Source organism: Giraffa tippelskirchi, chromosome 7, assembly GCF_054371585.1.
Source record: "Giraffa tippelskirchi isolate mGirTip1 chromosome 7, T2T-mGirTip1v1.2.pri, whole genome shotgun sequence".
NCBI classification, from domain to species: domain Eukaryota; kingdom Metazoa; phylum Chordata; class Mammalia; order Artiodactyla; family Giraffidae; genus Giraffa; species Giraffa tippelskirchi.
This window is the reverse complement of record NC_137281.1, coordinates 98,740,471-98,765,068: the sequence shown is the minus strand read 5'-3', so window position 1 is coordinate 98,765,068 and position 24,598 is coordinate 98,740,471. Positions and strand designations below refer to the sequence as shown.

Below are 24,598 nucleotides of genomic sequence, written 5' to 3'. Positions count from 1 at the left end.
AAGTGGGCTGGGCTGCCCTGGGCTATGACTGAGCTCCCGGGGCCTGGGCCCTGGGCTGGAGCAGAGTTAGGGTCCTGCGCCCTGAGGGGACCGAGCAGAGGCCTCTCTGAACAGCCCCCTGCCCTAAGCGTTCTCCCCGCCAGGCCCCAGCGCAGGGCAGAGGAGGGAGCCTGCAGGAGATCACAGTGGAGGGTGGTGGCTGAAGGGTGCTCAGGGCAGCTGTGTGCCAAGTGGCGGCTGGTCAGTGAGGGTCCAGGCCTCGGCCACTCTGGAGGGCTGAGAGGAAGGAGGCATGTGACAGGTGAGGGGTGCCGTTGCCTCACTTGTACCTCATTTTCATGGGGAGGAAGGGTTGAGAAAGAGGAGCTGGGTGTTCAGCAAACTTTGCTTATTCAAAACACTCAATCCCAGCTGGACCCTGCCCCACCCTCAACTCCCATCTTCAGGATGGTCCCAGCCTCCTCCTCAGCCTCTCAGAGAGGCAGACTCTGGTGCTCAAGACCCCACCTCTGTGGGGGTCCCTTCCCGCTCAGTGTCCACCTGGGGAACAGTACCCCTAACTCATGCCCCTGCCACATCTGATCTGGGACTGAGAGGCCCCTGCTCCAAGGCGACCAGACCTCATGACCTGCCTCTCAGTGCCTAGCAGCACAGAGAAGGAAGCCCTGAGCAGGAAGTGCTGAGGCGCCGGGTGAGGGCGGGGGCTTTGGGGAGGGGAGCCCGGCCTCCGTGGGCAGGAGCAGTGACCACAGCCCCCCCACTGCAGGCTGGCGGGAGGAGGCTGATTTAAAAGGCAGATGGGCCTCTGGCCGAAGCACTCAGTCCTGCACCCTGTGGCTGTAAGAGCACCCAGACTTCCGGACTAGCTGGGGCGGGTGCCATGTGAGCCCAGCTAGGCTCCCCTCCTGCCCGCCCTCCTTCTTCCCCTCCTCCCGTGCGCTCTGCCTGCCCAGCCTCTCCAAAGAGGGACGCTTGGCACCATGTCTCTTCTCAACCCTGTCCTGCTGCCCCCCACGGTGAAGCCCTATCTGAGCCAAGGGGAGCGCTTCATCAAATGGGATGATGTGAGTGGGGCTGGAGAGGGCTGATGTGGTGATGGGGTGGCGGATGGGCTGTTGCTTGCTCTTCCAGGGGGGCTGGGTTGGTTTATGTCTACCAGGATTCAGGCGCCCATGTGGCTTGGCCAGGCAGCTGATACAGCTGCCCAGATAAACAAACCTGGGGGTAAGGGCGTGTGCCCAAGCCTGTGTCTTGGGCGGCGAGGGGCTAAGGCTCTGTGTGTGGATGTGAGAGGAGGATGGCTGCTCAGGTGGTCGCAGGTGGAAGTCTCTTTGGGTCTTGGTCTTCCTTTCTCCCAAACCCCCAAGAAGAGCAGGGTGTGTTTCTCCTGGTCTCGGTGGGGGAGGGAGGACAGGTGCCCCAGAGCCAAGGCCGGACCAGAAGCAGAGGTGGAGCCAGGCCCCTGCTCCCAGCACAAGCCCCTGCTCCTCACCACCCATCCCGGCCTGTCCCGGGGATGTCCTGCTTCCCGCCAGCGGCTGTGGGGTGACCCTGAGCAAGTGAGACCTGGAGGCTCTGCTCCCAGGGGCCTGGGAGGGAACTGATAGACTTCTGCTTTTGCCAGCTGCTCTCTGCCTGGCTCCCTGACGCCTGCCTGTCTGCAGGGAATGGGGAAACCATGCTTTGTCCTGCACCTCTGTCTCCGCTATGTCTGCTCCTTCTCAAACCAGGCCTGCTTCCTCTGGTTCTCCTGGACCCTGAAAATGTGTGTGTCGCCTCGCGCCAGGGGTTCTCCGGGGGGGAGGGGGAAGGATTTGGGGTCCTCCTCAGGGAAGGGAGGCTGCAGGGCTGGCCTGGTGTGAGAGTCAGAGCTGGCAGGTCCCAGGGAGGGAACGTGAAAGCTGGGTGGTGGGGCAGGAGGGGTGGGCCCTTAGGGCTGGTTCCTCCTCCTCACAGGTGGGATGAGGGGGCTCAGGGTCCATGAGTTAAGGCTCTCAGACCTTCAGGGCTGGGCTTGGCTGAGTAATCTGGTTGCCATGACTATGGGGAGGGGCCCGTGGTAAGGGGCTTTCTGCTTTGACAGGAGTGGTGTGGGCACTGCGGCATGGTGGAGGTATGTCCCAGGAGTCTGCGGGACGAGGGAAGTGGCTCAGAATGAAAAGTGAAGTGGCCTCTCTCAGTTCCTCTGGGAAATGTGTGTAACCTTAGCATCATTATGGATGGGGATGTGCCACGTGGCCTTCTCTACAAGCCAGCCTCCATGTACCCGGTGGGCCCGCTGCCCTCCCTGAGGCAGGGCACTGCAGGGTCCTGGACCCTGCCTCCCATGAGCAGGAAGCTCCCCGTTTCAGGGCATATGCACCTGCGAGACGAGGCTCTGCTCTCAGAGTGCCTTTGGTCCAGTTGGCAGATGACCGGGTACTGGATAAGCACAGTGCATGGGATGTAATGAGCTCTCAACATAGTTTTGTGTCCCAGAGCCCTTTTACAGTGTATTCTGTGGGAGAAGCTCCCCTGTGACCCGCGGAAGGACACTCAGCCAGTCATGAGACATTCCATTTGCTCTTGGGGAAGAGACAAGCCTATGGACTCTTTTCCTCACAAAGCCCAGTCTAACTTCAGAGACTAGTTACCTCAAAACTCCAACTTGACTTAGAATGACATCTTCTATCCCACCTCCAAGAATGGTTTCAGGTGGGCTGCAGACCCTCTGCAAAGGCCTGTGGGGGGATCCCCTGCTCCTCCTCTATGCCTACTAGGAGTGGGGTGCACAGAGGGAGGGGGCAAAGAGATACTGAAACTCTTAACTGAGCAGCTACTATCATGGACTGGGCCTGGCAAAAAGGTAAGACTTCTTTTTTTTCTCATGCATATTTTTGAGGATTCTTAGGAGACCCACCCCCACCCCCAAACTGGGGAATCTCTTTTTTTCTTTAATTAAAATAATTTTTTTTTGCCCGTACCACACAGCATGTGGGGGTCTTAATTCCTTGAGCAAGGATGGAACTTCCGCACCCCTCCCCCCATCCCTGCCGCCCACCCTTTGATGAAAGTGCAGAATCTTAACCACCAGGCCTTCCAGGGATGCCCCTGGGGATCTCTTACTTAGGATAATCCTGTGTTTGTGCTAAGTACTTCAGTCATGAATGACTCTTTGCAACCCCATGGACTGTAGCCTTCCAGGCTTCTTTGTCCATGGGATTCTCCAGGCAAGAATACCAAAATGGGTTGCCATGCCCTCCTCTAGGGGATCTTCCCCACCCAGGAACTGAACCCGTGTCTCCTGCAGCTCTTTCATTGCAGACGGATTCTTTACCCTTGAGCCACCAGGGAAGCCCAGGGTCCTCCTACCATTTCTATTATGGGAGGTCACTTGAAATTACTTCTTCAGCCCCTCAGAATCCAGTTACCACCTTCAGTTTCTTGCAACTTTGGCTTTGCCCCTCTCTCCCACAGGCCCATTTTGGACCCAGAAAATACTCACGGGCTCATTGCCCTACAGACTCTGGGGGGAGCTGGGCTCACTATCACACCACTATGACTCTATCCAACAGTCAGTCCATCTGTCACCCATTCATTTTCCTAGGCAGGTGCACGACCCCACAACCTCAGGGGTGACAAAAGCTTTCCAAGTGCAGGAGGTTTAAGGTGAGGGATCAGGCACCCCAACCCTCCCTTGGGGAGGGAAGGGAACGGAGTTCACAACGTAGCTTTTTCCAGAATTAGCAGTGTTCTCTTCCCTCTCATATCCTAACCACCCTGGATTTGAGAACCTTTTTCTGGATCATTTCCTTTGTATATTCTGCATTTGTTCTGGTTTGGTGTGTCGCAACTACCATGCCTTGTTGGGAACTTCAACTTTAGTATCTTATTTGTGCATACAAAGACCATTAAGATAAAAGGTAGCCTGTGAGCTCTGTGAGTGGAACAGGAGTTCAGAAGTGAGTTCATTCTTCATTCACTCGCTCTTCAGTGAACATGGTGCACAGAGCTCACGGTCTAGTAGAGGCTTGTTTCCTGGGAGTCTGTGAGCCCCTGGGGATTTCTTAGATGGGCTTCTAGGTCTGAGAACCGGTCCTTACCCTGTTGTTGCATGGTGTCTCAGGAAAGGCTTTCCAGAAGCTAGTCTTTGATGACATTTTAGGCAAGAAAAGTTGGGTGCTTGTGCTGGGAGGTGGGAAGGCATGTGGGACAGTTGGGTGGTTGGGATCCATGGATAGGAGGACTGGGCAGGCAGGAAGCTAGGCTGCTATGCAGGGATTGGGTTCTCGGCTCTCACTGTGTTTAGTTCTCCTGGAGGTAGCATGGAGCCTTGGTGAAGAACATTCTACCCCTTTGGTTGTTGTGGGCCTTAAAAACAGGGTAAGGTGGGGGCCAAGACCCTTGCTTGGGGTCTAGAGGGAGAACGTCTATTTGGGATTTAGAGGGGAAACCCTCTTCTCTTCCAGAAATGTCATTTCCAACCCTCTACCCCGTCCCATCCCTGGTTCAGAGCTTTTAAGGCTTATATCCCACCCTTAGCTCTGGAGAACAGAGAGAAATACCCACAGACCCCTGGGACAGCCACCTTCAAGGCAGACGGTGAGCTCTGAAACCCCTGGCTGGGGCCAGGAGTGCTCAGCCTGAAGTTTCAGAGCAGGGGGCTGACTCCTTCTTTCTGCAGGAAACGACAATAGCCTCTCCGGTTATCCTCCGTGTGGATCCCAAGGGCTACTACTTGTACTGGACATATCAGAGTAAGGTGAGGCAGCCGATCCATCGAATCCATCGAATCCAAGCAGCTTCTTGATGACACAGGGGTGAAGGTGTGGATGCCAGCAGTATAGCGTGACATGGAAGGGTGGCTCCACAGGACCTCCTGTGGGCAAGGTCTGGCTGCTTTGGGAGGGAGGACCATGACTGCCCTGGGCCCCGATGCTCCACCCTTAGCATCCCTTGGAGAGAGAGAATGGATTTGCTGCCAAAGGCTGATTCCCTGTCTATGGTTCTGGGTAACCTTGAGGGTCCAGAGAGATCAGAGAAGTCTCAGCACCTGGGCAGAAAGAAGGGAGGGGGAGTCTGGGGAGAGTGCATCTGGGATGGAGGTGGGGAGATGAGGTCACAGCTCCCCAGTAATTTGAGTGGCCAGGGAGGCGTGGCTATAGAGGAAGAGAGGAGGGTCGTATGAGGAAGGCAAGCCGGCTTGCTGAGAAGGGAAGGTTGCAGTCTGGGAGACCCCACAGTATTGGCATCTAGAAAAGGCAGGTGGCCAAGATGTGAAGGGGTGCAAAGCTTCCTGCCCTTCATCCTTGATCTGATGTCTTGGTCCGTATCCTTCTTTGCTGCTACCAGGAGATGGAGCTTCTGGATATTACCAGCATCCGGGACACCCGCTTTGGGAAGTTTGCCAAGATGCCCAAGGTAAGTGGGCCCAGAGGAGACCAGGCTCAGCACAGCCACCAGCTCCATGGGACAGGGGTCCCTGTGGGGGTGGGGAGCCTGATCTCTGAAGCAAGCAGAGGGTCTCTCCCTGAGCCATGAAGGGGTGTGGCTGCCCCCAGCTTGCTGGGGGTTTGGTATCAGGACACAGTGAATGGAGATGTTACATGGCCAGCTCTTGCCCCTAGAGCACCCCAGGTTGTCTGGGAGGTGTGGCTTGCCCCCCCCCCAAATGCTTTGCCTGTTTTTGCCTAATGCTGGTAGGGAAGCTGGAAGAAGGGATTGGTGGGAAGCAAGATTCCCTGAAACTGGGGACTAAGAATCTGTCTTCAAATGAGAAATGGCAAACAAAATACACAGAACTTGCAGGCCCCATGGCCTTTGTTTGTCTCTTCCTGTGAACCTCTCCTTTCGTGGCTCCTACGATGGGCACGGATGAGATGCCCTCCAGTGGGCCAGATTTCACATGACTGAGAAGGAGAGATAGGGAGAGCCATGGTGTGGAGGGCCGGGGGCGCACTGCTGATCCCCACCACATCACCACCCGCCGCAGAGCCAGAAGCTCCGGGAAGTCTTCAACATGGACAGCCCCGACAACTTCCTGCTGAAGACGCTCACAGTGGTATCTGGCCCTGACATGGTGGACCTCACCTTCCATAACTTCGTCTCCTGCAAGGAGAACGTAGGCAAGGTGTGTGGAGGGCACAGGTCTGGGACCTGGGGACTGCCCAGAAATCCCGAGGGACAGGCCTGGGCTGTAGGGTGTGGTGACGCCTCTGGGGTCAGGGACCTGACCGCTGGGCTCTGGGGTCCTGCAGGACTGGGCTGAAGACGTACTGGCTCTGGCCAAGCATCCACTGACGGCCAACGCCTCCCGCAGCACCTTCCTGGACAAGATGTAAGCGCCCACCTGCCTGGCCTTAGTGCACGCAGGGCTAAGTGTGCAGGACTGGGCCTTGACAGGCTGTTTTCTGCCCACCAGCCTTGTGAAGCTCAAAATGCAGCTTAACCCTGAGGGGAAGATTCCTGTGAAGAAGTGAGTCTCCCCTATTCCCTTCCCATGAGTCCTCCATTCCCCTCCCCCAAGCTCTCCAAAGCCTTCCCTCTCCAGGCCTGACATCTCTTCTTTGCCTGGTGCCTTTCTCAGCTGGTAAAGAATCTGCCTGCAATGCAGGAGACCTGGGTTCGATCCCTGGGTTGGGAAGATCCCCTGGAGAAGGGAAAGGCTACCCACTCCAGTATTCTGGCCTGGAGAATTCCATGGACTATACAGTCCATGGGGTTGCAAAGAGTCAAACAGACTAAGCAACTTTCACTTTTCACTTTCACTTTCTCTGCCTCTCAGTTTTTTCCAGATGTTCCCTGCTGACCGCAAGCGGGTGGAAGCTGCCCTCAGCGCCTGCCACCTCCCCAAAGGCAAGGTGAGTGGTTCTCCTTCCCCAGCCCACTCCCAGCATTCTCCTTTTCACTCGAGTTGCCTCTGGCTGGAGGGCAACTTGGGCAGGCCTCATGGCGGGGGAGGGCAGAAATGATGGTACAGTCCTGGCCAACAGCCCGAAAACCCAGGTAACTCCAGAGCCATCGACTCCTGACATCAAAAGCAGTGACAGAACCAGGGAAAGGGGCTGGGGTGCCCAGGTTCAGAGTAGGTTGGTCTACATTCCTTCAGCTCAGCACATGAAAACATTTTTCTTTCTACTGGTGTGCTTGCATGCTAGTCATGTCTGACTCTTTGGGACCCCATGGACTATATAGCCCATCAGGTTCCTCTGTCCATGGGATTTTCCAGGCAAGAGTACTGGAGTGAGTTGCCATTTCCTTCTCCAGGGGATCTTTCCAACCCAGTGATTGAACCTAGGTCTTCTGTGTCTCTGCATTGCAGGCGGATGCTTTACCACTTAAGCCATCAGGGAAGCCCCTTCTTTTTACTTAAGTAATTAATTTTGAATTACAAGTCGTATTCAGGGTCACCCATGAGGTACCTTACGTGACTTACAAAAAGGAGCTGTCTGGGCAGATGCAGCCTTGAGCCAGGGTTCCTGCCTGGCAGGGATGGATCTCAGGCCCCCATCCTCCCTTGGCCGGTGCCTCAGTATAGAGTATCACGCAGAATCCATTCAATCTTTTCTCCTGATAAGAATTCGGAACATTATAAATAAATAAAACTGAGGCCTCATTGATCACCTGTCCACATGAATCCCAGGAGGAATCCTTCCCTGCAGTCAGCTCTATGGAGCTGGGGACCCCTTGGCGCCATGAGTCACAGAGGATGCAAGCTGGGGGTTGGGGAGAGGGTGCGAGTGGGCTCCTGCTAGGGCACCACGGGCTGCTGTCAGTAACATCCACGCTTCTTTACTCCTACCTCCTGCGCTCCCACCTTGACCATGTCCTCCTTATTGATCAGTTCTCCAGCATCGCAGTAGGAGCCCCTGAGCCATCTTTGCTTGTAGTTGATGGCTCCAAGATTCAGCCTAGCTCGTCTGCTCAGAGCCTCTGCTCCAAACTGAGACTGATATTGGCTTTCCAGAGTGAGCCTGGAAAACAACTGATGGGTTTTTCTGGAACAAAATGCAAAGGCACAGAATTCTTGAATGCCACCAAATCTACTTTCTGATTCTGTTTCTATAGATTTGTCTATTCTGGACAATTCATGTAAATGGAATCATACAATATGTGATTTTTGATATCAAGCATCATTCTTTTAGCATAATGTTTTCAAGCTTCATCCATGTTGTAGCATCTATCAGTACGTCATTCCTTTTTATTGTGAAATAATATTCCATGGTGTAGATATACCACATTTTACCTGTCTGTTCAACAGCTGATGGACATTTGGGTCATTTCCACTTTTTGGCAATTATGAAATGCTTCTATGAACGATTTTGTTTGGACATATGTTTTCAAGTCACTTGGGTACATACTTAGGAGTGGAATTTTTGGGTCACATAGTAACTCTATACTTAACATTTTGAGGAAATGCCAGACTGTTTTCCAAAATGACCATACTATTTTACAATCCCACTGCTGCTGCTGCTGCTGCTAAGTCGCTTCAGTCGTGTCCGACTCTGTGCGACCCCATATATGGCAGCCCACCAGGCTCCGCTGTCCCTGGCACTCTCCAGGCAAGAACACTGGAGTGGGTTGCCGTTTCCTTCTCCAATGCATGAAAGTGAAAAGGGAAAGTGAAGTCGCTCAGTCGTGTCCGACTCTTAGTGACCCCATGGACTGCACCCTACCAGGCTCCGCTGTCCATGGGATTTTCCAGGCAAGAGTACTGGAGTGGGGTGCCATTGCCTTCTCCATACAATCCCACTAGCATTGTACAAGTGTTCCAATTTCTCCACATCTTCACCAACACTTGTTACTCTCTTTTTTTATTTTTTACTTTAGTCATTCTGTGTGACATAGTATCTCATTGCGGTTTTATGCTCTTTTTCCATTTGGCTACACCCCTTGGCTTGTGGGATCTTAGTTCCCTGACCAGGGATAGAACCTGTGCTCCCTGCAGTGGAAGGGTGGAGTCTTAACCACTGGACTGCCAGGGAATTCCCCTCATTGTGGTTTTGATTTGCAATTACCTAAGGCTAATGAGAAGGCATTAGCTTGGAGAAGGCAATGGCTACCCACTCCAGTATTCTTACCTGGAAAATCCCATGGACAGAGGAGCCTGGCAGGCTACAGTCCACGGGGGTCGCAGAGAGTCAGGGACAACTGAGTGACTAAGCACATACACACACAGTTTATCCAGATTTTCTTCAGAATGTTTTTTTAAAGTGGAAAACCCTTTAAAATGTTTACTAGTTGTATTAGTTTCCCTGGCTGCTGTAATAAATTACCACAAACTAGGTGACCTGACATATCAGAAATTTATTCTCTCATGGTTGTTGTGGCCAGATGTCCAAAATCAAGGGCCACGCTCCCTCCAGAGGCTCTAGAGGAAAATATTCCCTTGCCTCTTCCAGCTTTAGGTGGCTATTGGCATTCTTTGGGTTATGGCCACATCTCTCTGTCTGCTCTGTCTTCACATTACCTTGTGCTCTGTGTACTTAATCTCCCTATGCCTCTCTCTTATAAGGACACTTTTGTTGTAATTTCAAGCCCACTGATATAATCCAGGATAATTTCATATGAAGAGCTGAAACTTAATTACATCTGTAAGACCCTTTTCCCAAATAAGGAGACATTCAAAGGTTCTGGGGATTAAGATGTGGACATATCTTTTTGGAGGTGACCTTTAGCCCAGTATGGGAGAAGGAAATGGCAACTCACTCCAGTGTTCTTGCCTGCAGAATCCCAGGGACGGGGGAGCCTGGTGGGCTGCCGTCTGTGTGGTCGCACAGAGTCAGCCACGACTGAAGTGACTTAGCAGCAGCAGCAGTTTAGCCCACTACAGTCTGCCTTCTGGATCCCCAAATTTATGTCTGTCCCCTGTGCAAAATATATTCACCCTACCCTAATATTCCCCAAAGTCTCAAAACTAAAGTTTAAACTCTCATCCAAACATCATCCGTTCAAAAGTCCTAAATCTAATCTAGATCATCTAAATCAGCAACAGGTCAAAACCCTGGGGCAAAATTCCGTTACATCTGTGAATCAGTGAAAAAGACAACAGGGCTCCTGCTTTCAAAATGCAGTGGTGTGATAGGCATATGATAATAGTTATAGACATTCCTATTCCAGAAAGAAGAAAATGGAACAGACATAAAAAGGAGTTTCTTGTCCTGATGATTTTCAGAATTTGGCCCAGCAGAATCCCCTTCCCTGGTGGCTCAGATGGCAAATGCGGGAGACCTGGGTTTGATCCCTGGGTTGGGAAGATCTTCTGGAGGAGGGCACGGCAACCCACTCCAGTATTCTTGCCTGGAGAATCCCATGGACAGAGGAGTCTGCAGGGCTGCAGTCCATGGGGTCCCAAGAGTCGGGCACGACTGAGCGACTAAGCACAGCACACCAGGCTAATGATGTTGAGCATCTCTTCATATGCTTATTGGTCATTTTCATATCTTCTCTGGAGAAACATCTATTCAAATCCATTGCCCATCTTTCAATTGGACTGTCTTTTACTGTGGCATGGCCAATTATTGGATATCTGATTTGCAAATATTTTCTCCCATTCTGTGGTTTGTCTTTTTACTTTATTGACAGTGTCCTTTGGAATACAATTTTTTAAAAAAAAAAATATGGAGCACTTCATGAATTTACATGTCATCCTTGCACAGGGGCCATGCTAACCTTCTCTGAAGGAATATAAAAATTCTAAATTTGGATGAAGTCCAATCTGTCTATGTTTTGTTATCATTCCTTGTGCTTTTTTGGTGTCTCCAACTATTGTTGTTGAACTGTCTATTTCTCCCTTCAATTCTGTCAATTTTGCTTCATGCATTTTGAGGTTCTGTTGTTAGGTGCATTGTTTGTATGCAAATTGCTTTCTTTTGAAAATTTATCCTTCACTTAAAAAGAAAAAGATAGCCCGCAGCTTTGACAAACAGCCCCACTTGCTTCTCACCTCTTTCCTTCCCTGTTCTGGTCATTCTTAGTTCGAATTCTGTCTTAGCCGAGAGAGACTCGTGCTCATTCACTCAATGTTTGTCTCTTTGTGACCCCATGGACTATAGCCCTCCAGGCTTCTCTGTCCATGGGATTTTTCAGACAAGAATACTGGAGTGGGTTGCCATTTCCTCCTCCAGGGGATCTTCCTGACCCAGGGATTGAACCTGTGTTTCCTGCATTGCAGGCGGATTCTTTTACCACTGAGCCACCTGGGAAGTGACTAGCTGAGGTCAATTCATGGGCAAAGCAAACCAGCTAGATACCCTCTGCTCAGCAACAAGGGCCTTGAAAAGTAGGGGCACAGAGTGCCCTTGATGCTCTTCTGTCTGCCCTGAGCCATCCCTCTCCCCAGGTCCCCTTGCACAGGGTGGGCCTAGTCTGAGGTTCTTAGTGTTGGGAGGTGGACCCAGGAGTCATCAGTGACTCTCTATCTCCCAGAATGATGCCATCAATCCCGAGGACTTCCCAGAGTCTGTGTACAAGAGCTTCCTCATGAGCCTCTGTCCTCGTCCAGAAATAGATGAGATCTTCACTTCCTAGTGAGCTTCTTGGGCTGGACTGGGCTTGGGGAAGGGGTGGTGGCTGAAATTCCCACCTGCCATGCTGATAATTAGGTGGTGTCGCTGGAGAAGGGGGTTTTCTGAGCCCCTTCTCACCCCAGCCCAGGGGATCTAGAGGGGACCCGTGCTCCTCTCTCTGGCCTGCAGCCACTCCAAGGCCAAACCCTATATGACTAAGGAGCACCTGGCCAAATTCATCAACCAGAAACAGCGCGACTCCAGGCTCAATTCCCTGCTGTTCCCGCCAGCGCGGCCTGACCAGGTGCAGGGCCTCATCGACAAGTACGAGCCCAGTGGCATCAACGTGCAGCGGGGTAAGGACTGAGGGAAACTTGGGCCCTCCATGGACCTTTCCCGTCCCTGCAGCTAGGCTGCAGCCCTGACAACCACTCCATCCCCCAGGCCAGCTGTCCCCCGAGGGCATGGTGTGGTTTCTCTGCGGGCCGGAGAACAGTGTGCTGGCCCAGGACAAGCTGCTGCTGCACCACGACATGACCCAGCCACTCAACCATTACTTCATCAACTCCTCCCACAACACCTACCTGACAGGTGGGCCCTGGCGACCTCATAGCCAACCTCTCTTCTTCTGGGCCCTGTTCCTATCCCCTGAATCCCCTGCAGGGGTTGCCCACAGGACAGCCCACGATGGAGTGGGGCGGGGCAGAGAAGGACTGACCTTGAGTGAAGCCCCTGTCCCTCGCCCCTCCTCTGGCTCAGCCGGCCAGTTCTCAGGCCTTTCCTCTGCTGAGATGTACCGCCAAGTGCTGCTAGCAGGCTGCCGCTGCGTGGAGCTGGACTGCTGGAAGGGGAAGCCCCCTGACGAGGAGCCCATCATCACCCACGGTTTCACCATGACCACAGACATCTATTTCAAGGTAAGACTCTGTGTGCAGAGGCTGGTGGCAGTGGCACTAATGAAGGGCCCTGGGCCAAGAGCCTTTGGCGGTTGCGGGTGGTGAAGCAGGAGAGGAGGGATGGCTGGGAGGCCTTGGACCAGCGTGGGGACTAGAGGGGACCAGAAGGGACAGGGGCCAAGAGTCGCCCTCCAGCTCTATATGTGTGTTGAAACTGGAGAGTGGACAATGGCGGCTTTGGGGGAGTGGAAGCCTGTAACACAACACTGACCTCCTTCTTTCCCATGGGGTCCTCTTCTCCTCCAGGAAGCAATTGAAGCCATTGCAGAAAGTGCCTTTAAGACCTCCCCTTATCCGGTCATCCTGTCATTTGAAAACCACGTGGACTCGTGTGTATCCAGACCACCTAGCCTTGTTCTCTACCCTGGCCCTGTCTCCCACCTGCTGCTACCCTCCCCACAGTCATTCCCCAGCCTCTTAGCCATGCCTTCCAGCTGCCTCCCAGGTCTCCTCACAATCTCCTTGGGACTGTGGGCTCTCCTGCCTGTGTCCCTGCCTCCCCAAATTCCTGAGCCTCTGATCTGGGTCACGGGGGGGCACAAAAAGATGGATAAGAGGGTAGAGAGGAGCAGCTGAACACCACCCACGTCTGCTCCCTGCAGACCCCGCCAACAGGCTAAGATGGCCGAGTACTGCCGGATGATGTTTGGTGATATGCTGCTCACAGAACCCCTGGAGAAGTTCCCGGTGAGAAGACTTCACTGTGGGGCATCTGGGGCTGAGGGCTGAGGACCCAGGGCAGGGTGCCAGGATGCTGGGGCTCACCTGGGGGGATTGTTGGGTCCTATTGTCTACCACATATCAGACACTATGCTGGGCTTGAGGGACATGTCAGTGGCAAAGGGGCCAGTCCCAGCGCTCAGATTCCTTACCCTCTAGTTGGGAGGCAGACAAGTAATCATTACAACCAGTGGCTGCTTTAGGAGAACTTGGGGCTCCAGATCTGGTCCTAAGGATCAGGGAAGGCTTCCTGGAGAAGGCAATTATTAAATTGTAACCTGAGGGAGATAATGGATTTATCTTGATGACAGTGGGCAAGGGTGTTCCAGGCAGACTGAATAAGGTGAGAAAACATCATTGGGGAGCTGGGATAAGTTGGGTCAGACAGAGGATTGGTGCATTAGGTTGAGTGAGGAGACACGAGGCTGGAGAAGTAGGCAGGGGGCAAGTGGAGGGCAGCCTGGCCTGAAGGAGCTTAAGCTATACCCTGAAGATGAGGAGATGGTGCTGAGGGCTCTCTTCTCCCACAGCTGAAACCTGGCATCCCCCTGCCCAGCCCTGAGGATCTCCGAGGCAAGATCCTAATCAAGAACAAGAAGAACCAGTTTTCTGGCCCTGCATCTGCCAGCAAGGAGCGGGATGGGGAGGCTGAGGGTAGCAGCCCACCCACTGCCCCTGTGGGTGAGGATACAGGTGAGTTGGCCTGAGAGGAGTAGGGGCGGGTGTGGGCATTGGGGAGCATCTGGAATGGGATCGAGGGGCTGGGCCTGAAGGGGAGAGCCAGCCTAGTGTGGGGTCTCCTGGTGCCCCCAGTACTGACTGAGCTGTATGTGGCAGTGTGGGCTGGTGAGGAAGGGGCTGAGTTGGAGGAGGAGGAGGTAGAAGAGGAAGAGGAGGAGTCGGGAAACCTGGATGAAGAAGAGATCAAGAAGATGCAGTCAGATGAGGTGTGTGGGGAGTCCTCCAGGCGGGGGTGTGGGGCCGGGTCCCTGGGCTCTGTACTGGCTTCTTCTCTACTCCTTCTTATCTACTTATCTACTTATCTTTCCTTCTTCTCTACTTCTTCTCTACTCCTCCTCCTCTCTAGGGCACAGCGGGCCTGGAGGTGACGGCCTACGAGGAGATGTCCAGCCTAGTCAATTACATCCAGCCCACCAAGTTCATCTCCTTCGAGTTCTCTGCCCGTGAGTTAGCATGGGGTGGTGGGAAGCTGGAAGTCAAGATTCGATGCAGGAGAAGGCCTTAGGAAGTGTGTCTTGACACCAGAGCAGCCTGATGGGTGGGGGTGAGAGCCAGGCAGGTCCTCCCCTTCCTTGGGCTGGATGCCCTGTCTATAAATACCCAGCAGAGGAGCCAGGCAAAGGGCATGTTTAAGTGGCAGTGGCTCCCAGTGTGCTGTCACTGTACTGGGAACTTGGCAGCGAGCAGAATGCTCTGGAATGTGTCGGTGACAGGCAGGTCATTTACAACAGGCCACCTCAGCTGGGCGTCCGGGGGCTCCTGCGGCCTCTGGGGCACGAGAACTCCTGGGAGGGGGTGGAAGGCAAAGACACCAGCCAGGGCACAGGCCCCTGTCCCCTTCCCTTTCTGAGCGCACCCGTGCTGTTTACCTTTATCTTCTCCGGACATGCTCAGAGTGAGTTCCTCTCACCCTCTATGCACGGCTCCATCACCACCACCTGCTTCTGTGTCCACTCTGCGATGCATCTCACCCCTGAACCCCCAGCCTGCACCCTTTCCTGTGTACCACTCTTGCTGTGGGCCTCTAACCCCTGTGTCCTGCACTCCATGGCGCGTTCCTGATCTCTGGGGTCATCGCTGTGTGTTCCCCACACCCCCTGTGTGTGCCCAGGGCATGCACCCTCCCCTCTAGGACTCTGGCACTCACAATCCACCCCTGTGTGTATCCACTATGCATACCCTTTACCCCAGGACACACTGCTACTCACAGAGATCTGCACATTTCCTACCCTGGGGCTGGCCCATCAACCATCAGGCCTCAGTGGTGAAGTGAAGTGTTAGCTGTACCAAAGGGGAGGGCAGGTCTGTGGGAAGGGACAGTCTGATGTGGACTCTCCGTCATTCTCTATGCAGAGAAGAACCGAAGTTATGTTATCTCCTCCTTCACGGAGCTCAAGGCTTACGATCTGCTCTCCAAGTCCTCGGTGCAGTTTGTGGAGTATCCTTGAGACCTCTGTAGCCAGGGTCCCTGGTGGGGTGGAGGGGCGGGGGGCCTGGGATGAGGCTCGTGGGTCTGTGGGCCTCCCGGTTCCTATACTCCATGGCAGCTACAACAAGCGCCAGATGAGCCGCATCTACCCCAAGGGTACCCGCATGGACTCCTCCAACTACATGCCCCAGATGTTCTGGAACGCTGGTTGTCAGATGGTTGCCCTCAACTTCCAGACGATGGGTAAGGGCATGATCAGGCCCTTAAGAACCTTCCCCTGCCACTCCCCCCTTTACCCCTTCCCTGGGGAGGGGGAGGTCTTTGGAACAGACTTGGGGGAGCTGATGTTCAGTTAGGCTGATGCAGTTAGGTGGATGCACGTCCAGGTGTGTGAGCATTTAGTGCATCAGCTCATACCTGTGTGACTGCAGGTACACCAGTGTGTATGTGGTGATGCCAGGGTGCTGGCAAGGGTTCTGGCATTCTGGCTGCTCAGCCTGAGTGAGTCTGTGGGAACCCTTGCTCCACTGGTCTCAGCTCCCACTCTGAGTGTGAGGTCCAGTCGTGGCTTTGCTCCTGCTGACTTCAGGCTGGGGGCCCTTGCTGAGAGATGAGACCCTAAGGAACCAATATGGGACATGAGAAACCCTCATCCTCACGGCCCTCCCAACCTCCCTGCTCACAAGATGGGAAAGGCTGGGAAATGTGGAAAGAGAGGCTGTGTACAGACTCAGAGCTGGGGCTCCCTGCCTGACTGCCCATGTCCCCCCAGATCTGCCCATGCAGCAGAACATGGCACTTTTTGAGTTCAACGGGCAGAGTGGCTACCTCCTCAAGCATGAGTTCATGCGTCGGTCGGACAAGCAGTTCAATCCCTTCTCCGTGGACCGCATCGACGTGGTGGTAGCCACCACCCTTTCCATTACGGCAAGGCCCTGAGGTGGACAAGTAGCCAGGAGGGCTGGGGTCTTGAGAAGAAAGACACACGAGCCCCACCCCTCCATTCCCAACCCCCTCCCCTGATATCCTGAAAACTTCAGCCCCAGCCAGTTTCCTGCTGTAGCAAGTTGCCTTGGAAACTGCCTCCTCCTCTGCACTGGAGGCTGCCTCTTGGTCCCCATGGAAACCAAGGGGAAGGGCTGAGGCTGGGTTGGGGGAGGGGAGAAGAGTGGGCAGAGTGGGGCAGCAGGAGCCCCAGGCCCTGGGGGAGGGCCCTGTTCCTTCCTCACTGGGGAGGGAGGTGAGGAAGCCCACACCTCTTCCCTGAATGCTGGAAACATCCTGGATGCCAGAGCTTAGCTGTAACCCTTGAGCCACACAGCCTCTAATCTGTGGCCAGAATTGAACAGGGCTCTTCCCAATACCCAAGAATGGATGTTTCAGCCAGGGAGCTGGAGGACCTAGGTTCCGGGCATGGCCAGAGTGGGAAACTGATACTCATCTCCCGTGCCGTGCCCCGCCCCTCCAGGTGATCTCTGGGCAGTTCCTGTCAGAACGCAGTGTGCGCATCTATGTGGAAGTGGAGCTGTTTGGCCTTCCGGGGGATCCCAAGAGGCGCTATCGCACCAAGCTGTCACCCAGTACCAACTCCATCAATCCGGTCTGGAAGGAGGAGCCCTTTGTCTTCGAGAAGGTGGGGGCGGGGCAGGGCAGGCAGGGGCTGGGACCTGCCCCTCCTTCTTGGTCTCTACTTGTAGAAGAGGAAATATGTAAAGGGAGTTCTTTGCACCTTCTCCTCTCCCCACCCCTCACCTGTGCGCTCCTGAGTTTCAAGAGTTCAAAAACCAAGTTTACAGAAATTACTTGGTGGGCAGGTTTTGTGTGTGTGTACAGGTGTGTATGCACATGCTTGTTCAAGGATCAGAGGCAGAAATGTGCACTCCCAGACCAGGGGTGCAGGGGCCCAAGGAATCATGGGGGTCTTTTACCCCCACTGGATACTTGTTGACAAAGCTGCCAAGGACTGTCTGCAGCAGGCCCCCGGAGCCCCAGGCCACATATCCAGCTCTCTGCCCTGTGTGGGCCAGCCATGACATGAGCTGTTAGGATGGCTATGTGTGTGGCTTAGAGTGGGCCTTTTGTCCTCACCAAACCTGGTAACACCTGCCATGTTCTCACACTGACCCTAGATTTCTGGAGCCAGGAAGGGGGAAAGCTTGGCCACCCCCTCCCCACTCCAGCTTGTCCTGTCCTGAACTCTCCCCAGATCTTGATGCCTGAGCTGGCTTCCCTCAGAGTTGCTGTGATGGAGGAAGGCAACAAGTTTCTTGGACACCGCATCATCCCCATCAGTGCCCTGAATTCTGGTAAGGACAGGGGTCCTTCTTTGCTGTTCCCAGTGGGCCTGAGACCAAGACCAGCATCAGGATCCCGTCCACAGGATGGGGCAGCTTCAGTAAGGTAGCCCTGTCATGTTCTCAGCCCGAGAAAGTGGGGCAGGAATAGTACCTCTCCAGGAAACTGACAGAGGTTCTGCCCACCCAACAGAATGTCTCTAATTTTCTGGAATTACTGGGGCAGTTTCCCAAGCAGCTCATTGGGCACTTAAAATGCTTTAATGGCTTATAACACATTCTCACTTTATTTTGACAATAACCACATGAAGTGGGCTTCCCCAGTGGCTCAGTGGTAAAGAATCTGCTTGCAGTGCAGGAGCTGCAGGAAACACAGGTTCAATACCTAGGTCGGGAAGATCCCCTGGAGGAGGGCATTGCAATCCACTCCAGTAGTCTTGCCTGGGAATATCCCATGGACAGAGGAGCCTGATGGACTACTGTCCATAGGGTCTCAAAGTCGGACACGACTGACTCCACTTAGCATGCACACAACCACATGAGGTAGACATGGCTACCCCCATTTCACAGATGTGGAAAGTCTCAGAGATTTAAAGTAATCTACTCAAGATTACACAGCCAGGAACCAGACTAAAGGCAGGAGTGCTGAGTATTGGGCTGCTGGTGAGCAGCGCTGGAAGCAGTGGGCTCTGGCTCACTGGCCATGTGGTCATGTCCCACAGGATACCACCATCTCTGTCTGCACAATGAGAGCAACATGCCGCTCACCATGCCTGCGCTCTTTGTCTTCCTGGAGATGAAGGACTATGTGCCTGACACCTGGGCAGGTAGGAGGCCCGTGGCATGCTGGGAGACCCAGGTTGTCCATCCTCTCTCCTTTCTCCTCAAGCCAGCCTCCAGAGGAAGGTGGAACAGGGTATCCGGGGGCAGGTGAGGACGGGAGAGGCTCCGAAGCACATCTCCTTACCAGGTCCACCAAATCCCTGTGCACCCAGATCTCACGGTGGCCCTCGCTAATCCTATCAAGTTCTTCAGTGCCCACGATAAGAAGTCTGTGAAGCTCAAGGAGGCCATGGGAGGCCAGCCCGAGGTCTGTGTTGCCAGGTCTCCTGCCAGCGCCCCCCACAGGCCTGCCCCATGTGCGGGAAGATGAGGGTGGGGGTGGACTCCCGGGCTCAGGGCGAGAGGCACCTTCCCAACCCGCTCTCCCTACAGAGTCCCTTCCCTGTTGGGAATCACCCTGCCAGCCAGGTCAACGGGGCATCGGCTCCAACAAGCAACGGGTCAGCAGGTACGCACTGGGTGTCCTCCCACCTATCTGAAGGGTCTTGACCTCTCCACTGCACGCACAGGCACATCCCAGCCTGGAGGCAGCTTTTCATAAAAAAAAAATCAAAAAGCGAAGACTTTCATCTGGGGAGGGAACAGCTGCGTGTGAAGCCTCGGGCTGGGCAGTGCTCAGCAGGCGGCCCACACTGTCACGGGACTGCGCGGGGAGCAGCCGAGGCCAGGGGCCCGCAGGGCATCCCATGAGCCTCGCCTTTGGCTCTTGCAGCAGCCGGGGCCAAGGCCAGGGAGGAGGCCACGAAAGAAGCTGCGGGTAAGGCCTGCTGAGCCCGAGAGAGACGTTGGGGTCGAGTTTGGGGAGGGTCGGGGACTCTGTGGCGGGGGAGGTTGGCGGGGGGCGGTTCCCGGGGAGGCGCACGCCTCACCCTGGCCCCCACAGAACCGCAGACCGCCAGCCTGGAGGAGCTGCGGGAGCTGAAGGGCGTCGTGAAGCTGCAGCGGCGCCAGGAGAAGGAGCTGCGGGAACTGGGGCGGCGCGGCGTGCGGCGCTGGGAGGAGCTGCTGCAGAGGGGCGCGGCGCAGCTGGCCGGACTCGGGCCGCCGGGCGCGGGGGGCAGCGGCGGGTGCCGGGGCCGCAAGCTCGGCCCGGGCAAGGGATCCCGCAAAAAGAGGTAAGGGCAGTGGCGGTGGCGACGGCGGCGGCATCCTGCCCTAGGCGACGCGGGCGGCCTGGGGCTCACGGCCTGTTCCCTCGTGGCCGTCTTAGGACCCTGCCGGGCGAGGACACCGCCGGGGCGGCGTCGGCCGAAGGCCCCGAGGGCGAGGACGTGCGCCTTCGAGAGCTGAGGGACAGGCTGGAGCTGGAGCTGCTACAGCTGGGCGAGGAGCAGTGCGAGTGTGTCTTGAAGCTCAAGGAGCAGCACGCGGCCCAGGTGCCAGAGTCGGGGAGCGGAGGGAAGGGGAGAGGGAGGGGAGGGGAAGGAGAGGAAGCGACGGCCAGACCCTACACCTTCCTTCCGCACATTGCACATCGAAGGGCTTCTCTTCTGCTTGGCTTAGCCGGTTCTTCCATTCCCTCAGCAAATGACCAAGATGATGGAGCTGGCCAGGGAGAAACAGGCTGCAGAGCGGAAGACCCTCAAGGAGACCTTGGAGACGTACGCCTGCTTCCCTTCTACTCCTGACTCTTACCTCCCAGAAAGGCCCAGGCCACAGGAAACGTCTCCCTGATGTCTGTTTCTCTGCAGTGACACCAAAGAGATGAAGAAGAAGCTAGAGGCCAAGAGGCTGGAGCGGATCCAGGCCATGATGAAGGTCACCACAGACAAGATGGCTCAGGAGAGGTGAGCCCTGGAGGGGAGGCACAGGACTCATACTCCAGGCCTGGTGCTGAGCAGGAACCACTCCAGTGGGAAGGAGCCTCCCTGCAAGGGGATCCTGACTTGCTTCCCAGAGTCTGCTGGTTCTTGAAAGGTGATTCCACTTCTGTCACCGCTGAATCAGAGAATGTCCTCCTTAGGCAAAACACAGATGCCACCACTATTTGAGCAGAGAGGAGAGTTTAAGGGAAAATTAAACATGCCAAGAAGGAAGCGAAACCTTGGGACAGCTGATTTCCACCTACACTTTCCCATGCACGCCTTGAGGAACAGTGCATTTTAGTGAGGAAGCCCCTTCCCTCAGAAGGCCCCCAGGGCTCCCAAAGTGTCCTCTGGTCCTCCGTGGGTCCGTCTGCTTACCCCTCTGGCTGGTTCCCAGACCAGACATAGATGTACCAGCCACAGATGATTCTATGACGAAGTTCTCACTTTGCCTACACCCTGTGGAGACTTTGTCCCACCCAGCTTTTCTCAGTGGCCTCTTACCCCATCTGAAACTTTGATCACCTCAACAGGTTGAAGAGAGAGATTAACAGCTCCCACATCCAGGAGGTGGTACAGGTGATCAAGCAGGTGTGTGAGAACTATGTTCTTCCCAAACACACTCTCTCTGAGGGAAGAGGTGGTCCCAGGCCTTTACTTTGCCCTTAGGAGATGCACTGTCTCAGTCGGCCCGTGCAGCCAGGGATGGGGCAGGTGGCAGTGCAGGGGAGGGTCTACCCCTTGGCTATCCAGGGTTCTAGTATTTGTGCAGAGGTTGGGACACCAGCCTAAAGGGGTCTGTATCTGCCACTTACTCCTGCCCAGATGACGGAGAACCTGGAGAGGCATCAGGAGAAGTTGGAGGAGAAGCAGGCAGCCTGCCTGGAACAGATCCAGGAGATGGAAAAACAGGTGGGGGTGGAGGGATGTGGACCACTACCCAGGTCCACAGCAGAGCTGGCCTGGCTCCAGGGTATAAAGGGACCGACCGGACTCTGGGGAGCTGCCAGTGAGGAGGTGGGAGGAGAGGGGCTGGCCCCTCTCCCGGGGGTCAGGGCTCTGGTTCCTAGGGGGTCATGAGGCATCTCTGCAGATCTCTTCACTTGGTTGGCAGACCCTCCCTTGAGAAACCCCCTGATGGGCTCCACTTCCCACCCTGATCTCCTGGGCAGTCTGAACAAACCAGGCATCTCCCAGTTCGGTTCCACAGTCCTGGGGAGGGAGAGGGGGGCATGTGGCCCATCCTGAGCCAGGGGGTGGTCTTCACTGTCCCCACAGTTCCAGCAGGAGGCGATGGCAGAGTACGAGGCCAAGATGAAGGGACTGGAGATGGAAGTGAAGGAGTCAGTGAGGACCTGCCTCCGGGCCTGCTTTCCCTCTGAGGAGGAGGATAAGCCTGAGAGACCCTGCGTGGTCTCCAGGGAGCTGTGTAAGCAGGACACACTCACAGAGCAGGCAGAGGCCCAGGAGAGCCAGCTCTGATGCCCCCATCCCATGGGGACATCCTGCAAGGACATTCACTCTTGTTTGGGACAGTGCTCCATCCCCCTGGAGGAGAGGGCTCCTTGCATTCTGAGGTGCAGGAAGCTGGAGCTCCCTCGGACACTGGAGCCCTTCCCTCAGCTACAGGCTGAGGTGGAGGCTGGAACCATGTGGGGACCCTCTGGGGCCTTGAGGCCCTCTCCAAGCCAACATCCTGCTCCTTCTCCCCGCCTCTCTGAATAAGCGTCACATATTTGTTGAGGGAAAAAATATGACCTGGGAGGCAGGAAATGGGGTCCTGGCTCCCCACTCTTGCCTTTCCTAGTGAGCCACTCGACTCAGTTTCCTCTCCTGGAAGGTTAGACCTGGCCACCTGGAACCTCCACGCCTGCCCCTGTAGTTCAAGCAGGGCCAAACTCCAAAAGCTCCTGCCCGAAGGCAGGCAGCTCAGCCTGGCTCCTAGGCCCCATCTCCAGCTTGCCACAAGTTGACCTCATTGTCAGTTCCCGGATACAGAGTCTGGCACTTCCTTCCAGTTCTTTGGGGATGGATGGCGGCTCCCAGGATCCCAGGCTGAGATGCCTTTCCTGCCTCCTGCCTGTGGGGGATGGGAGGCTGATGTGGAAAAGCTGCCTCAGCTGTATGACCCTCAGGCCACTGAGACAACTGGGGCTGGGGGAGAGGGGAGAAAGACAGCCTTTTGTGCTCTCTCCCACCCAAAGCCCGATCACCCCTTTTCGGAGACCTGGGGGCACTTCCCAGCATGTGCCCCGGGCTCAGGCTGTCTGACAAGGTCAGCACCATTTTCTCTCCTGACTGTATGAGGTTTATTTATTTCTCTCTTTCTAACTCCTACTAAAGAACCCTGTCCCAAGATTTTCTGCCTAAGCTTGGCCTCTGTTCTCTGGCTGAGAAATGGAGGGCAGCAGTGTAGAGTGCCCGTCAACTGAAGTGTGCTGGGGAAAAAGCCCTTAAGAGTTGAACTGGGTGCAAGGTTCCTTCCAGAGCACAGTGGAAAAGCCCTGCCTCTGGGTTTGAAGAGGATTCTCTTCCCCTTCTGCCAGCCCTGATGCCATAACCACTGGAAAGTGACATCAATCTTCTGCTCCACTCCCCACCCAAATGTGGCCTTTCCTTGCCTCTGCCCTCAGGGCTGGGGCAAAAGAGCAAAGGTGTCCCCCACCCTCTTGGGAGTCAGAATATTTCAGGCCAGCTGGGCCCCTTGAGGCAGACTTAGAGTGGTCAGATTTTTAGACTCCTGTGGCAGTAAGGGTTAACCCCACCATGTGCTGTAGGGTGCTTCTGTGCAGCTACTCACTGCGCCTATTGTGCTTGCATCCGTGCCAAGTTGCTCAGTCGTCTCTGACTCTTTGCGACCCTATGGACTGTAGCCCGCCAGGCTCCTCTGTCCATGGGGATTCTCCACGCAAGAACACTGGAGTGGGTTGCCATGCCCTTCTCCAGGGGATCTTCCACACCCAGGGATTGAACCCGAGTCTCTGTGGCTCCTGAGGCTCTTGCATTGCAGGCAGATTCTTTACTGCTGAGCCACTGGGGAAGCCTAACACCTATTGACACAGTCTCAAATCCCACATGAAGACAGGCCCTGGCTTGGGAAAGGCAAGGTGGGAGGGTAGATTCTGGGAAAAGGTTGTTTTCTTATCAGAGAATTATAGCAAATGCCATTAACTATGAGCACCTGTGCCTTTGGAAAATAAACAGGAGCCCCCTCCTCCCCATCCCTCTGGGGGCCAGTCTCTGGGATGCTAGCAGTCTCTGGTGGCAGGATGAGGCTGGGGCCTTGCTCATTCACAGGAGTAAGGCCTGTCATTGATCAGCCTGCACACACGCTGGAGGCAGCTAAGCCTGGGACATCTACATCCCAGGCCAGTGTCCCGTCTTCAGCCCTCCATCTGAGCACTCAGCTGCCCCCTCTCCTCCTCAACCAGGGGTAGAACTTCACAGGGATGAGCATCCAGGCCTAAAGGAACTCACTGACCTAGCCAGAGCCAGCGCCAAATAGGGCCCACTGGGCAGTTCCCAGCTTTGGTCAATGGCCGCTCACTGGAAGAAGACTTCCTTCTCCCTGCCTCTCAGTCACTTCGGGGCAGCGTCCCTAGGCCTCCAGCCTGGGGCTAAGATGCCCAGAAATGGGGGAGAGGATGCAATCCTGCTTCCTGGAGAGGCTGGGGGCTTCCCAGAAGGACAGGGCAAATATCCACCTTCCTGCTTTCTGTCCTCTGGAAAAACGGCAGGGTGCCCCTGGGAACAAGCCATAGTCCTTGGACCCTGGGGGTGCATTAATCTCTGGCCCCCAGGGATGTGCAGAGGAAGAACTGATGCCCTCTCTCAAGGCTCTGGGCCAGGGAAGGGCACCTGAGTTCCACTCCTGCTGCAGATCTAGGGGGCTGGGGCCAGATTCCCCATCAGCGGCATGCCTCAGTTTCACCTTTTTCACAAAAGAAAGGTCCCTACCCTCTTCCCAGTCCCACTGCTGACTCACTGCCAGAGTCCCCTGCTGACTCACCCCGTCCCCTACACCCCCCTCCCCCCAGCTCTCTGGATCTCCCAGCCACGTGCCACCAGGTCCAACCCTGCTGAGCTGGTGCAACGTGACTGGATGAGGGGGCTGATGACACTTGAGGAAGAAAGAAGGGAGCCTGCGGAGGGGGGGCAGCTGCAGACAGAGTGACAGACTGCAGACCCCAGCCGCCTCTGGGAGGAAGCCTTTTGCCAGCCTGGGGCCTGCAGTGGGGGAGGCTCAGCAGGTGGGAGGGGAGTGTGGCGTGCCTGCCTGCCCCCTGCTTGCCTCAGCTCCATCGCCTGTCAGCCTTCAGCTCCC

At 55.3% G+C, this 24,598-nt stretch overlaps 1 protein-coding gene and 1 non-coding gene across 6 annotated transcripts; one reads left to right on the top strand and one right to left on the bottom strand.

The window, feature by feature from the left end:
* The first annotated feature begins 744 nt into the window (after positions 1–744).
* PLCB2 (phospholipase C beta 2) lies at positions 745–23,495 on the top strand. 5 transcript variants are annotated; one of them, XM_081507176.1, is made up of 32 exons: positions 745–1,064; positions 4,664–4,741; positions 5,332–5,400; positions 5,972–6,109; positions 6,237–6,316; positions 6,401–6,454; positions 6,764–6,839; positions 11,407–11,507; positions 11,676–11,842; positions 11,931–12,077; positions 12,246–12,403; positions 12,689–12,771; positions 13,045–13,129; positions 13,693–13,843; positions 14,000–14,109; positions 14,250–14,346; positions 15,257–15,341; positions 15,451–15,575; positions 16,105–16,259; positions 16,801–16,965; positions 17,539–17,638; positions 18,349–18,453; positions 18,622–18,716; positions 18,842–18,917; positions 19,182–19,226; positions 19,353–19,584; positions 19,680–19,845; positions 19,994–20,070; positions 20,161–20,256; positions 20,808–20,865; positions 21,100–21,186; positions 21,553–23,495. In XM_081507176.1, exons 1-32 carry the CDS (start codon positions 981–983, stop codon positions 21,754–21,756), a joined length of 3,549 nt encoding a protein of 1,182 aa, XP_081363302.1. In that variant the 5' UTR covers positions 745–980; the 3' UTR covers positions 21,757–23,495. The 5 variants fall into 5 exon arrangements, 4 of the variants coding, with proteins under 4 accessions (XP_081363302.1, XP_081363301.1, XP_081363300.1 ...); XM_081507175.1 differs by having other exon boundaries at positions 13,693–13,855; positions 19,185–19,226; XM_081507174.1 differs by having other exon boundaries at positions 13,693–13,855.
* On the bottom strand, positions 10,593–10,695 carry LOC145515922 (U6 spliceosomal RNA). The gene has a single exon (XR_014061128.1). It is a non-coding gene; the product is annotated as a U6 spliceosomal RNA (small nuclear RNA).
* Positions 23,496–24,598: the final 1,103 nt, after the last annotated feature.